The 15,186-nt window shown below is 36.0% G+C and overlaps 1 protein-coding gene across 1 annotated transcript; it reads left to right on the top strand.

Annotated features, from left to right (window-relative positions):
- Nucleotides 1-9,419: 9,419 nt before the first annotated feature.
- Nucleotides 9,420-13,392, top strand: LOC125492760 (uncharacterized). The gene is made up of 2 exons (XM_048635474.1): nt 9,420-9,794; nt 13,252-13,392. Exons 1-2 carry the CDS (start codon nt 9,420-9,422, stop codon nt 13,390-13,392), a joined length of 516 nt encoding a protein of 171 aa, XP_048491431.1.
- The last annotated feature ends 1,794 nt before the right edge of the window (nt 13,393-15,186 follow it).

Here is a 15,186-nt window from a genome sequence, read left to right as displayed (position 1 = left end):
CATATATCGTTTCTTTCTAAAATAAAAATAAATAATTGCCTATCAATGATACCAACAAAGCCAATGTCTTTCTCCTCTTTTAATCATTTCTTATTTTAATTATTTCCTTAAAAAACCAAACATTTCTCTTTTAATGGATAGTCCTCACCTTTATCTTTGCTTTATACTCATCGTCTATGTCGTTGCTCAAACCCGTGTCAGAGCTCCGACAACTTTTTCAAGTAGATCAACTATCGTGTTAATCTTCCAAGATCGAACTTTCCCTCCGCTCGTCCATCTTGCGGGGGAGTATAGGAGACATACTTTAAGTATATCATAGTCAAAGATTTAAGATTTCAGTCAAAGATTTTAGTATATCTAGGACATCATGTATATCTTTAGGATATTATATTTTCATTGTATAACATATTATCTAGAATATTATTAGCATAATATCCTTATTTCCTCCATTACTTGTTATCTCTTGTATTATATTGGGCGTACTTGCCATACTATTTGAATACAAGCTTTCTCATAAACTTTATCACTGATCAATGTTGATTTTTTTGACTAAATTTTGCTAAACTAGTAAATATTTATCCCTTTACATGAAGTAAAAAAGCTTATATGGACATGATCCATGCTAGATTAATGCGCATTTTATGCTAGTACATGTGATTTATAAAAAAAAGTTTACCATAAACAAAAAAAGATATAAAAGAGTATATATAAATTATAAAGGGTGACTATGTATGGAAAAAAGGTTACCATGTCATAAAGTGAAAATTTCGCCATGGTAAACTAATGTAACAAAGGGTGACTATATCGAAAAAAACTAGCACTATGTTAAATAATACTAGATTAGTGTAACTTAATATTTTAAAAGCTCACTATATGATAAACAACGTCACTATATCATATAGGTGGCTTTGGTCCACGAAAAACTAGTTCTTACATGAAATTAAAAACATGTAACCTTGGAAAAGAGGGTCTGATCAAAACCATTTTGGTCAGACCCTCAATCCTTCTATCCATCTATCTACATCTAAAGCGGAATAATAATATTTACGGTTTTTCCACCATATACCCCTGACAAATATTTTTTTTTGCACCATATACCCTCTCAAGTTTCAAATTCACCATATATCCTCCACTTTTCAAAAAAATACATCTACTTGCCCTTAATGACTAATGGTGTTAATGTCCGTTACTCATCAACCCTTAATCCCCTCCTAACCCAAACCACCCAACCACCACCCTCCCCAACCCCATCCCTTTCCTCCAATGCTCCACCACCACCTCACCTGCCCCCCTACCCACCTACAGTCGCGCATCCCCTTCCCTCGATGACCCACAACCCTCCTTCCCCTTCCCCCGCACCTGAGTTCGAGGATTCAGACGCCCTACCCCAGCAGGTCCCCATTCCCACCACCTCTCGTAATCCCCCTCCCTCTCCCCTTCCCATGCAACCCCCCTCCCTCTCCCCTTCCCCGCAGTCCCGCAACCCCCTCTCCTTCCCCTTCCTCGGTAGTCCCACAACTCTCCCTCCCCTTCCCCCGCACCTGAGTTCGAGGATTCAAGCGCCGCTGGGCTCTAATCCGCACTTGAGTTCGAGGATTCAAGCACCGTTGAGTTCTAATCCGCACCTGAGTTCTAGGATTCAAGCGATTCTCCTTCGACTTGCTTGCTCAATCGTGGACATTTATGAGACAAATATGAAGATTATGAAAATTTGGAGGTGGAGAGAGAGATGTTAAAGGCGACGAGTTCGTTGGTGTGTTGGCATCAAAAGTTGTTGGTGTGGTGACGTTGGGTTCAGGGTGTGGTGGTTACGCGGGAGGGGAGAGGGGGGTGGGGCTGCTGGGGAAAGGGGAGGGGGCTGCGGGTGGGTGGGTCGGGGAAGGGGTGGTGGGTAGGTGGTTAGGGTAGGTTTAGGGTTAATCAGGGTTAGAGGAAAGATTAAGGTAGGCTTTAGGATTAGTTAGGCTATAAGGGGTTAAGGTTTAGGTTTGTTAACTAGTGTTAGAAGGGGATTAGGGGTTAATGACTAACGAACATTAACGCCGTTAGTCATTAAGGTTAAGTTGATGTATTTTTTGTAAAGTGGAGGGTATATTGTGAATTTGGAAACTTGAAAGGGTATATGGCCCAAAAAAAAATGTCAGGGGTATATAGTGAAAAACCGTAATATTTACACACGGCATAAAACCAATTAACATGTACATGTGGCAAGCCAATATAAAGTAGCTTACCACATGTAACTAATGACATTTTTTATACAAAATTTCAAAAACAAATAACTTGTATACATAAAAAAGATTCATTCAGAATCAAAACATTTTGTTGGCAACATTATTTTCGAAGCAAAACTTTTTCCAATTTTTCCTCCTTTCATGAAATTCAAAACTATGGTTAAAAATCAAGAGGATCAAAACACTTCAATTCCTCAATGTAACACCCAAATTGGGCAATAATTAAGCAAGGCTACAATGTTAAATTACCATTGATTGCAAGGAAGAAGGCTTGATGTGTCTATTTTATATAGAGGTTTTGGCCCCATTCCCTTAGCCTCGAGTACTATTTTGAGCTCTTTTGATCTCATACTTGTGTGGTTTGATTCGTTTGGACTTCTTTCGCTTCTTTATGTTTTAATGCACAAATTATGCATGTTATGTCTTAATCTAGTCTCGGAAGGAAAGTACGTTGATCACTCATAGCATATAGCAGATCCAAGAAGTCACACAGGTAGATTGGACGAAGAACTCTCGCTAGAAGTTAAGAAAAAGCTCTCGCACGGTCGATCGGGTGATTTGACTGGATCTGGCGAGCAATGTTTTCTATAAATCTCCATGTGTAGTTGGCCCGGCCAACCAGGGGAAGAAACCCCCTAAAACGCTTGCGCGCCCGACCGGGCGGCCTTACTGTGTCGATCAGGCGGACTAGCTTGGTCGACCGGACGACTTTCTAGTCGAAATCGTAGAAAATTTTCACCGTCGCCCCATGCGGCGGTTTGGCTCGGTCAATTGGGATTTTTTCATGTATTTTAGTCCATTTTTCATATATTGTATCGAGGGTTTTAGTAATTCCGTTGAGTTCCTTTTATTTTTCTCGTTTATTACGTTTCAACATTTAGTCCATTTTTCAAATACTGTATCAACTCTTGCCTTTGAAAGTTATAAAGATCGTTGATTGCGTATTCTTGCTCTTCAATCATTCAGTATCTATTCTTACTTAGTTTAATTTGATGAATTCTTATATTTTCGTTATGTTTATTGTGTTATTCAATATTATGAGTTCGTCATATTTTCTAGGCTTATTTAGGGAATCCGTCTTTATACCTTTTTTTTTGTTATGGTTTAAAGTTCTTTGACATTTGGATTGGATTAGAGTAATTGATGTATGTTTGTTATAATTGTTTAATTAGGCAAGACTACAAGGATTACTCAAGTGAAATTACCATTGATTGCAAGACAAAAGGTTCGATGTGTCTATTTTATATTAGAGTTTTTAGCCCCATTCCCTTAGACTTAGCTTGAGTCCTGTTTTGAGCTATTTTGACCTCATACGTGTGTGATTTGATGTGCTTGGAAGTGTATTGCTTCTTTATGTTATTCTATGCCTTAATCTAGCCACAGAAAGAAAGTATGTTGATCACTCATAGCATATAGCAGATTCGGGAAGTCACAAAAGCAGATTGGAGGAAGAATTCACGTCAGAAGTTAAGAAAGAGCTCTCACTCACTCGACTGGGAGATTTTACCGGATCGGGCGAGCCAAGTTTTCTAGAAATCTCGATGTGCAGTTGGCCCGGCCAACCGGGCGAAAAAACCCCCTAGAACGCTTGCACGCTCGACCAGGCGGACTTGCTCGGTCGACCGAACGGTTTTCCAGTTGAAGTCGTAGAAAGTTTTCTACATCACTCCATGAAGAAGTTTGGCCCGGTCAATAAGGAGATTTTACAGGTGAAGTCCTAGAAAGTTTTTACCATCTCCCTATGGGGTGATTTGGCCCGATCAATCGGGCTGATGGTCAATTTGACGCTTTTTGTGTATTTTAGCCAGTTTTTCAAATACTGTATAGAGGATTTTAGTAATTTTGTTGAGTTTATCTTATTTTTCTCGTTTATTAGGTTTAAACTCTTAGTTTTCTCCCTCTAGTTTTTTGTTAACTCCTACCTTTGAAGATTATAAAGATGGTTGATGGCATTTTCATTGCTCTTCAATCATTTGGTATTACTTACTTAGTTTATTTTGATGAATTATTATATTTCATTATGTTTGTTGTGTTATTCAATATTATGAGTGAGTAGTCTTTTTTAGGCTTAATTAGTGAGGGAAATCATGTTTATACCTTTTTTTTTTATTATGGTTTAAAGCTCTTTGATATTTGGATTGAATTGGAGTAATTCCTATTGATTTGTTATAGTTGTTTAATTCATGTAATTGTGCAATATCATGGGTTTTAGCCGGTTTTTCAAATACTATATAGAGGATTTTAGTAATTTTGTTGAGTTCATCTTATTTTTCTCGTTTATTAGGTTTAAACTCTTAGTTTTCTCCCTCTAGTTTTTTGTTAACTCCTACCTTTGAAGATTATAAAGATGGTTGATGGCATTTTCATTGCTCTTCAATCATTTGGTATTACTTACTTAGTTTATTTTGATGAATTATTATATTTCATTATGTTTGTTGTGTTATTCAATATATATTATGAGTGAGTAGTCTTTTTTAGGCTTAATTATTAGTGATGGAAATCATGTTTATACCTTTTTTTTTATTATGGTTTAAAGCTCTTTGATGTTTGGATTGAATTGGAGTAATTCCTATTGATTTGTTATAGTTGTTTAATTCATGTAATTGTGCAATATCATGGGTTAAGCTTAGTTAATAGGAGTTAGAATTGAAAGATCGTAACCGTTACAGGCTTGTTACAATTGGTAGATCTGATTATGTTGAGTGACCGTACTAGCATATGTTAATCTAAGAGTGTTAAGACTCCACTGTAGGATTAACAAAATACTCTAATTACTCAAACTTCAATGCAATTATTGTTGATTTGTATTGTAGTGATTAAATTGATATACACAAGGTGGACCGATCGAATGCCCTAGGTTTATAATTATTTGATAAACTTTCATCCATTTGTTTTTTTTTTTGTTTATTCTAGTTTAGTTATTAATCATTTAATCATTTTTCTATTGAATTAATTAAGTGATTGAACATTAACTCTCCCTGTGGATCGGCCCGTATTTGCTAGCTTATGCTAACAACCAACACCGTACACTTTAGGTATTATTTTGATTTATTAATTACATGTCAAGTATATATGTAATTAATAACATAAGAAAAGAAAGAATAATTAGATTGATTTATTATGAAATTTCTTTTGTTAGTGTTCTGTTCCCACAAAATTATTAGAATTCTGTTTTTTGATCTGCATTATATTTGTATACTTTTAATATCTTATGTTACTCTATTGTTTTTCAACTTTGTAATTAATGTAAACTGTTATTAATCATTTACCCCTTCAATTTTAGATGATTTAGAGAAGGTTTATTTTATATCAAAGTTGTGTAACCGAAAAAGTAAAGTCCATCTAGATTGCATTAACACCTTTTCCAATCAGAATCTTGACTTGATCTTGTATAGCATACATAGAGGAGTTAAATGAATAACACGTTGTAAATTATAAGATAGCCTAGAAACCAAGAGCAAGCTGCAACTCAGTTGTGGGACAAAAAGAACATTAGTAAGAGTGTTACGGTTTCACAGATGCGTGGAGCCCACTGATATGTTATACTACTTCTGTTTTTTTTAGCTGCAATAAATGTATTTTTGCACAAATATTAAGAAAACAGGAAAGACGAAAGAGAGTAAAATTTGACCTAATTTCACATTAGTTTTGCATGTGGATCGGAATAGGTAAAGTGAGGATAAAATGGTTAAATTGCCACAAAACCTATAGTAAGAAAGAAAATATTGCAACTAAATAAAATCACCTAAAGATGGAAATTGTACATAGGTTTTATGTATATTTAGGTTACACTTCTAGTTCATATTATAGCATTTAGTTGCATATTTGTATGATTTACTCAAATTCCACTTACTCCTTTCAGTTTGCTTCTTTTGAAGAACTTAAGATGATTTCGTGCACATAGACTGTTGTTGGCTAAGCTTGTATAATAAATCTGAATAAATAAGGTAATTAACATGAGGATCTCAACCTATCTCTTTAGGATGAATTTGGGCACGAATGTAACAGAGCATTACTAAAGAAGTGCCAAGACAGACTCTTATCCACTCTTTTACTCACAACTTTTGATCTACAAATGATAATGGAGTTATTCAAATTGGGTTGAAAAGTAAACTTGGCGAGATTTCCAGCTATTGGTCTTATGTATCCTACTTTTATATAGTTCTAGATTTCACACAATTCTGGTACTTGGTACTTTTTCTATTGATTCCAAGGTATAAAAACCAGACTGAGGCAAACACCAAGGGCAACGTGGTAACTGACACTTTTTCTATTGATTCCATGTCTATTTATGTGCTATTTGATTCTGGTGCTTCTCATTCTTTTGTATCTGAACCTCTTGTGAAAAAGTTAGGGTTAGAGAACTCTAAAACTTATGATGTAGACATCTCTATTCCTTCTAGTGTGATCATAACTTGTAATAATTTGTATCCAGATGTCCCTATTATGTGTGGTAGTACCACCCTAGTAGCTGATTTGATAACTTTTCCTTTGCATGATTTTGATGTAATTCTAGGGATGGATTTGCTTAGTACACATAAAGCCAGGATAGTTGTGAGAAACAAAAGGTGTCTGTAGTTGGTCCTAGTGGAGTCCATGAGTTTTATAGAGGGTATTCTTTGAAAATCATTTATGCTTTGACTATAAAATCTTATTTGAGGAAGGGTTGTCCTATGTACTTGTTCCATGTTCACCATAGCAAGGAAGAGCAACGTGTTGAAAATGTTCGTATTGCCAATGAGTTTGTAGATGTTTTTCCTGATGATATTCTTGGCATGCCTCCGAGACGTGATGTTGAGTTCAATGTTGACTTCATGCCTAGAACTGGACATATTTCTAAGGCTCCTTACAGAATGGCTCCTGCTGAAATGAAATAGCTTAAGGCTTAATTAGAAGAGTTGTTATTCGCCATAGTGTATCCCCATGGGGTGCACCTATTTTGTTTGTGAAGAAGAAAGATGGGAGTCTTCGTCTATGCATTGACTACAGAGAGCTCCATAATGTTATAGTGAAAAACAAGTACCCCTTGCCAAGAATAGATGATTTGTTAAATCAGTTAGTGGGAGCTGGAGTTTTCTCGAAGATTGATCTGAGATCTGGATACCATCAACTTCGGATTGCAGAGAATGATGTTCCTAAGACAGCTTTCAAAACTCACTATCGGCACTATGAGTTTACTGTTATGCCCTTTGGATTAACTAATGCTCCAGCAGTATTCATGGACTTGATGAATCGAGTATTCAGGCCGTACCTGGATAAGTTTATGGTGGTGTTCATAGATGATATACTGATTTATTCAAAGGATGCTAGTGCGCATGAAGAGCATCTTCGCACTGTTTTGCAGGTATTGAGGGAGAATAAGTTGTATGCTAAGTTCTCCAAGTGCGAATTCTGGCTGGAGAAAGTTGCTTTTCTTGGTCATATCATTTCTAGGGAGGGTGTCTTATTTGATCCATCAAAGATCCAAGCTGTTCCAGAATGGTCTACCCCAAAGAGTGTGACTGAGATTCGCAGTTTCCTTGGCTTGGCAGGTTATTATAGGAGGTTTGTGAAGGACTTCTCGAAAATAGCTCGGTCTTTGAGTGCATTGATGAGGAAGGATACTAGGTATCGTTGGGATGATGATTGTGAGAAGGCATTCCAGGTTTTGAAGGAGCGTCTCACCACAGCTCCTGTGTTGACTTCACCTGATGGTAACCTTGAGTACAAAGTGTTCACAGATGCGTCGAAGAATGGTCTTGGTTGCGTGCTTATGCAGGATAAAAAGGTTGTTGCTTACACTTCTAGGCAACTGAAGAACCATGAGTTGAATTATCCGAAGCATGATCTAGAATTGGCACCTGTTGTTTTTGCACTTAAGATCTGGCGTCATTATCTACTTGGCACATCATTCAAGATATTTTCAGACCACAAGAGTCTTAAATACATCTTCACTCAGAGAGAGTTGAACATGAGACAGAGGAGATGGTTAGAACTAATAAAGTATTATGATATTGATATTCAATACCATGAGGGTAAGGCCAACGTTGTTGCAGATGCACTTAGTAGGAAATCTTCTCACTGTTTGCAGACCATGCGTTCGAGGAATCGACTTCGAGAAGTGTTTCAGAATCTTGATGTGAAGATAGCGCAATTGGGAGCTTAGCTTAACTCTCTTATGATTCAGTCCACTTTGTATGATGAGATCAAGAAAGCACAAGTACTTGATCAATTCTTAAAGGACCAGCAAGCCAATGAGCCTTCACAGTGGCTGAGGATGTTAGCGTGAGATTCAAGGGGAGATGGTGTGTTCCTAATGTTCCTGAGTCGAAGGAAAAGATCTTAGAAGAAGCTCATTCAGCACAAGATTCAGTTCATCCTAGAGGGGATAAGATGCACAAGGATCTCAAGTAGACTTTTTGGTGGCCTCATATGAAGACAGATGTTGCTAAGTATGTCTCGAGATGCTTGACTTGTCAGAAGGTCAAGAGTGAGCACAAGAGGCCTCAGGGGATGATTCAACCTTTAGAGGTTCCTACATGGAAATGGGACTCGATCTCAATGGATTTCGTTTGTGGACTTCCGAGGACACCAAAGGGGAATAATATGATTTGGCTTATTGTGGATCGTCTTACCAAGTCTGCTCATTTCGTTCCCATGAAGGTTACTTGGAAGCATGAATGATTGGCTACTGCTTATAGAGAGCACGTGATTAGACTTCATGGTGTTCCGAGTGATATTATTTCGGATAGGGATCGCAGATTCTTGTCTAACTTTTGGCAGAAGCTTCGGGAAGCTTTGGGGACTAAGTTGAAGATGAGTACAACTTTTCATCCTGCTACAGATGGTCATACGGAGCGCACTATTCAAACATTGAAAGATATGTTGAGGGCTTGTGCCTTAGAGTTCCAGGGATCTTGGGAGGATAAGCTTGATTTGATTGAGTTCTCATATAATAACAGTTATCATTCTACCATTCAGATGGCACCATTTGAAGCTTTGTATGGTAAGCGTTGTCGTACTCCTTTGTGTTGGAGTGATATTGCTGAGTCGGTTGTGATTGGTCCAGAGATGATTCAGGAGACTGTTGAGCAGGTAAATGAAGGCGACACAAGATAGACAGAAGAGCTATGGTGATAAGCATCGTCGCCATGAGGAGTTTCAGGTGGGGGAGAAGGTGTTTCTTAAAGTTTCTCCTTGAAAGGAGTTATGAGATTCGAGAAGAAGGGCAAGTTAAGCCCTAAGTTCATTGGCCCATACGAGATTCTGGACAGAATAGGAGAGGTGGCTTATAGATTGGCGTTGCCGCCAGGCGTTGATCGTGCGCATAATGTGTTCCATGTTTCTCAGTTGCGGAGATACATTAGTGACCCTTCGCATGTGTTACAACCAGAGTCTCTCCAGTTAGATGATAACATGACTTATGAGGAGTTTCCAGTTCAGATTCTGGACCACAAAGTTCGAAAGACTCGCAAAGGTGAGACAAAGATCGTGACGGTGTTGTGGTCCAACCACAACTCGGAGGAGTCTACTTGGGAAGCTGGGGATGTGACGCGTCTTATGTATCCCCATCTCTTCACTCAGGTAAATTTTTAGTTACGAGGACGTAACCCCCTTTTTAAGGGGGGTAGAATTCATAGTAATTTTGTGCATGTGTGATTGAAAGTTTTCTGATAAAGCTTCGATGTGCTTCACTATATTACGATGATTCCTATGACAAAATTTGTTAGCTATTTTCAGAAACAAGAGTATAAGTTTGATCATTTGAGTAATACTTTAATTTTCGGGACAAAACTTATCTCAAGGAGGGTAGATTCTAACACCCCATATTTTTATACTCAATTAGTAACTATTTGTATTAAATTATTTAATTTCAAAATTTCTTTTACTTAAAGTATATTTTTTATTATATTAGACTTTTTACTCTATAAGTGGTCAAAATAAGCTCCTAATTTTACAAGGTTAAGTTAGAACCCAATACCTAGTTATTAGTATTTTAAGGAGTGAGAAAGTAAAGAAGAAAAGGAGTGGAAGTAAAGGAAAAAAAAAGAAAAAAAAAGAAAAGAAAAGAAAGCCAAAAGAAAAAGAAAGAAGTTTGTGCATCTTCTTCTTTATTTCAACCCAAAACTCACGCACAACATATTCTTCAACCTTTACCTTATTCAACTTCTCCATGAACATCAAACCTTCAAAACCAATAAAATTTACCAATCATCATTACCTCAACCTCGATCCATCATCTCCATCTTCATTTTCGACTTGTTGGTTTTCAAAGAGGAGGATTGGTTCTTGGGTTTGCAGTTTTCGGGTCGGAAAAGTTGGGTCAAAGAAATCAAAATCGGGTCTTTTTCAGAGTAATTTCACCCTATTACTTTCCCTAATCAAGTAAGTTATGATCTTCAGTTTTAGTTTCGTAATGGTTGATTATCTGAATTTGAGTATTTATCAAATTTAGGGTTCTTGTATAAATTGATTTGGGAAAAATTTCTGTTACCCAATATGTATAATTGATCTGTGTGTAATCTTTGATTCAATATGGTTTGTTGTTATAAATATCCATTTTCGTTGTGTGTTTTGTTTTTGCACGCAACTACTGTTTTGGCGATTTCTCAATAATTCTGTCGTTTTCATACCTTGGATCCTTAATGAAAGTTGTAGAGCTTGAAGAGTTTAATTAATTTAGGCTCAAGAATTTCTAAGATATTCCTATATATCTTACCTGCATATTGTATAGTTTTGTTTTATTACAGTATTAAATCTTGCTCAACCTTTGGCTGATATTAAATTGTTTAACGTGCAAGGACTTGAAGATAGTTAGCTCCAGTTGGGTTAAAGAGTGCGTTGGATCTCTTTCGATTTAATAAGACTTTAAAAAGACTTCCGTTGTTATTTATTTGACTATAAGATTTATGTTCTGGTTTGTAATAATTAATTTACATCTTATTTAGTTGGTCTGTAATAATTAGTTAAAAATTATTGTTTATTGTTTTAATTAGAACCATTAGCCTTGCGGTTATTATTAATAATCATCGCGGCATAGAACCTTTGGATTCCCGAGTTTATTTATATAAAGCTGTTTTTTTTTAAGTATGGGAAATTCAGGGTTGTTATACCTTTGCTCCGACCTTCAATTTCTGAAGTGGGTGTTTTTTTTGAGTGGTTGGGATGGTGTTTGGGTGTTTGTGGTGGTGAGGGTTGTGTTATGGTTGTGATTGTGATTGTGATTGTGATGGGTTAGCTTAATATAAGCTTAATAAGGTCCCTATGTATATATAAAGTTGGAGATCACTTGATAGAAATCTTTTTTTTTCGCTGCTACCAAATATAAATTTACAAACTAGGAATTTTCCAAAAATAAAAAGACTAAAAACTGTTATAATAAAATAGTCATAATATATTACTGTTGCAATAGTTTTTCTATAGCAACGTTTTTCCAAAGTTAAAGTTTACTCATCTTAATAATTATTAAATGTTGCAATAGCAATGATATAGCAACACTATTAAAACTGTTGTATAAAAGGGTGTTGCTATAGCCCTATTTTCTGGTAGTGAGCTTACCGTGGATCGCAGCATGAGGCACAACTCGTGGAGCTTGCGTGGTTCTGGGCGGGGATCGCGATGGGCGCGGGTTTGCGGTTTTCTTAATGATATTTTCTCAATTTTTATCTTAGTTAGTTTTTCGAAAAATATAAATACTTAGGATCGTTTTCTATAGAGGATTATTACCTTATTATTGGGTTATAGCACTAGTTTAGTTCCTTTTTTTTTTTTTTTGCAAACTTGGAGTCTGAAGTTTGTGTCTTTGATCGAGTATTGGGATTCATCTATCATTCACGCACTATTAATCAAGTTTTACTCTTCGCTTTCTCTTTTCATTTAATCATGTTTTCAGTTATATTTATTGATTTCATTGCCATGATTAGTGAGTAGTCTTTTATCTAAGATTAGTTGAGCCCCAGTATGGATTGATCATGTAAATTTTCTCAATTTCCATGTTATTGAGTTATATGCTTAGGATTTGATAAGATTGTTCTTGTTTGTCAATTTTGCATCTCGATTTCGCCCCAGTTTTATGTTATCAACGAAAGCTGGAGTTAAAGTTAGATTATTTGTTTTTTGCTAAATTATTATTTTATTAAGTGAGTTACCAACGAAAGTTGGGTCTTCATTTATATAATCTTGGCATTGATTTGTATTGTACCATTAAAATAGGTGAGAACTAGAATTTGGAATTGTTCCACATTGGTTTTCAATGCTTCTAATTATGTGTGTAAGCCATGAGATCAGGACACATACATGTTAGTTAGATCTTTTACTATCATGGAAGTGAGTTCTAGGTATTGAGGAATGACTAAGGATTTAATTTTCGTTCGCAGCTATGCTTTATTAATGAGTTATAAGGGAATGTCAATCTCTCCTAAGCTATAATCCAATAACTAGGATGTGAGTCATGTTATGATTAATTCATATTAGTGATGACGCTTAATCTTATGGTCTTAATTATCATATATATAATAGTTTGACATATCTTGTTATTAGTTTAGATATTACTTAATTGGAGAGAAGAAATGGCTCGTCAATATAATATGTCAGATGTCACATCTACATCTAGCATTACTAGGCCAACTGTAAAGGTAAAAAACTTTGAGATTAAAACCCATCTGGTCTACTTCATTCAATAAGATCAGTTTAGTAGCAGTTGTATGGAGAATCCAAATGAACATATCAACTCTTTTCTTGAAAAGTGTGATACTAAGAAGATTAATGGGACCTCCGAAGAAGCTCTTCGCTTCTGTTTGTTCCCTTACTACTTACGGACAGAGAAGAAGAATGGCTTAAGAGTCAAGATCATGCGAGCAAGTTCACAAGTTGGAATGAAGTAGCCATTGCTTCCTGTCAGAAGTACGTTCCTCCTAAGAATGCTGCCAAGATGCACATGCGATCACATCCTTCACTCAGTTGTATGATGAATCACTCTATGAAGCCTGGAAAAGTACAAGGATTTACAAAGGCAACGTCCTCATCATAACTCCTTATTCAGACATTCTATAATAGGTTGTCTCATGAGGTTCAAATATCTATTGATGCTATAGCCGAATGTGCTTTCATGGGTAAGACAACTGCTGAAGCCAAGGCTTTGCTTGAGGAGATGGCTACTAATAGCTACCATTGGTCTAATTAACAATCTTCATCTAAGAATGGCGATAATTATGAGTCGATGCAATAACTTCACTCTCCAGTAAGGTTGATACTTTGTCTCAATAGATCAAGAATATATTAGTTGGTGCTAATGCCAAGATGAATGCGAATATGAGTATTGTGGAACAAAAGCAAGCCAACGACATGTATGGTGATGTTATACCTAGAAATTATCGCTACTCAATCTTTAATTTGGGTTGGAGGAATCATGAAAACTTCTCTTGGAACTGCAACCACCTTCAAGCACCACGAAATTCCAACCCCCCGGGTTTCAACGAAATCAACAACGTCAACCTTCTTAACAACCTCCTCAAAAATTATATACCTTGCTAGAAAGATTCCTGGTAATCTCTAAGGAAACTAACAAAAAGTTTGATATAATAATTGATGCTCACAACAAGATATGGATGACACCGAAATTGGACAGCTTGCCCAACAAATGTCTCATGTGACCCAACAAGTTGGAATGAGTTATTTTTTAAATAAGAAAATATAAAGAATAATGTTGAAAGTATTTTTATTAATTGAATAATATTATTTACAAAGAAGTATTGTTTGGATAAGCCTAAAGTTATAGTTTAATTATACAAACTACCTTTTTGTACTAATTCACTTTTGTTTTATTTTTTAAATAAATAAAATAGAACTAAGAATTAGATTTGGAAGACAAATCCTAAAGAACATATGTTTCACATGGTATAAAATAAAAAAGGGAAAAAATCCTATTGACTTTTTAATATGCCCTTTTCTATTTTACCCCAAGAATTTTCTCTCTCCTCTTCTTCTCCTCATGCATTCCTTTCTTCTTACTTCTTCCATGTTCTTTCGTCGGCCAGCAACACCCATCGGCAGCCAGGGCTCATGGCTGTGTGCATTGCTAGGAGGGTGAAGTGGTTCATTGGAACTACGAGGCTCGTGAGGGAGTCGAGGCTCGCGTGGTTCGCTGCAGGTGTCGCGAGGGTTCGAGGGCTTCGAGTGTTGGACCGTTCGTGGCTCGTGCGGCTGGTGTGCGGGCAGCGGGCTGGTGCGTGTTGTAGAAGTTGGTTATCGCCGGCAAGTAAGTCCGGTAACCTTTAAAAAAAATTCCTACTTTAATTTAGTTATCAATTTTGATTTTGTAATCCATATATATCTTGGTGTAATTTTTGTTATAAATAAAGTATAAAATAGGTTAAAAGAAATATAACTATACTATTAGTTCTTACTATGATTTTATTCATCAATTCTGATTTTCACAATTGTTGCTTATCTTTGTTTATCAACCGAAGCACTTGTGAATTTTTAATATTAAAATTTTCACAAGTGCTTGGGTTGATTGTTTCAACCCAAGCACTTGACAAGTAGCACATGGAGTTTTTTCTACTAGTGATATTATTAAATCCTAAATATCTTGGTTTCAATGAAGTTATGAAGGGAAAGTTTCAAACAACAAGAATGAGCATTTTTATTCTACGAAAGATAACATTTTACATAGTTAAGTAATCTGATTTTTTTTATTATTATTACTAAGAATTTAGTACTGAATTACTTTTATTTTTCTATTAGGTCCCAATTTCATAGGTGGAGTGTTTTAAGTTAGACACGAAGATTCTTCGTCATAACATACATCCGCGTACTAGTTCAGTTAGATATGGTAGTATCATGTTTGAGTTATTAATTCTTTCAATATAACCTAGAATCATGATAGGGAACAAATGGTATGGTTATGATTGACAAGATTGTTTTGTAACATGAAATCAATTGAAAATTTCAACGTATTCCCTTGTTATATGGCTTG

The sequence above is a fragment of the Beta vulgaris genome, chromosome 8, assembly GCF_026745355.1.
Source record: "Beta vulgaris subsp. vulgaris cultivar EL10 chromosome 8, EL10.2, whole genome shotgun sequence".
NCBI lineage: Eukaryota > Viridiplantae > Streptophyta > Magnoliopsida > Caryophyllales > Amaranthaceae > Beta > Beta vulgaris.
The sequence above is the reverse complement of the archived record's forward strand: the minus strand, read 5'-3'. Positions and strand labels throughout refer to the sequence as shown.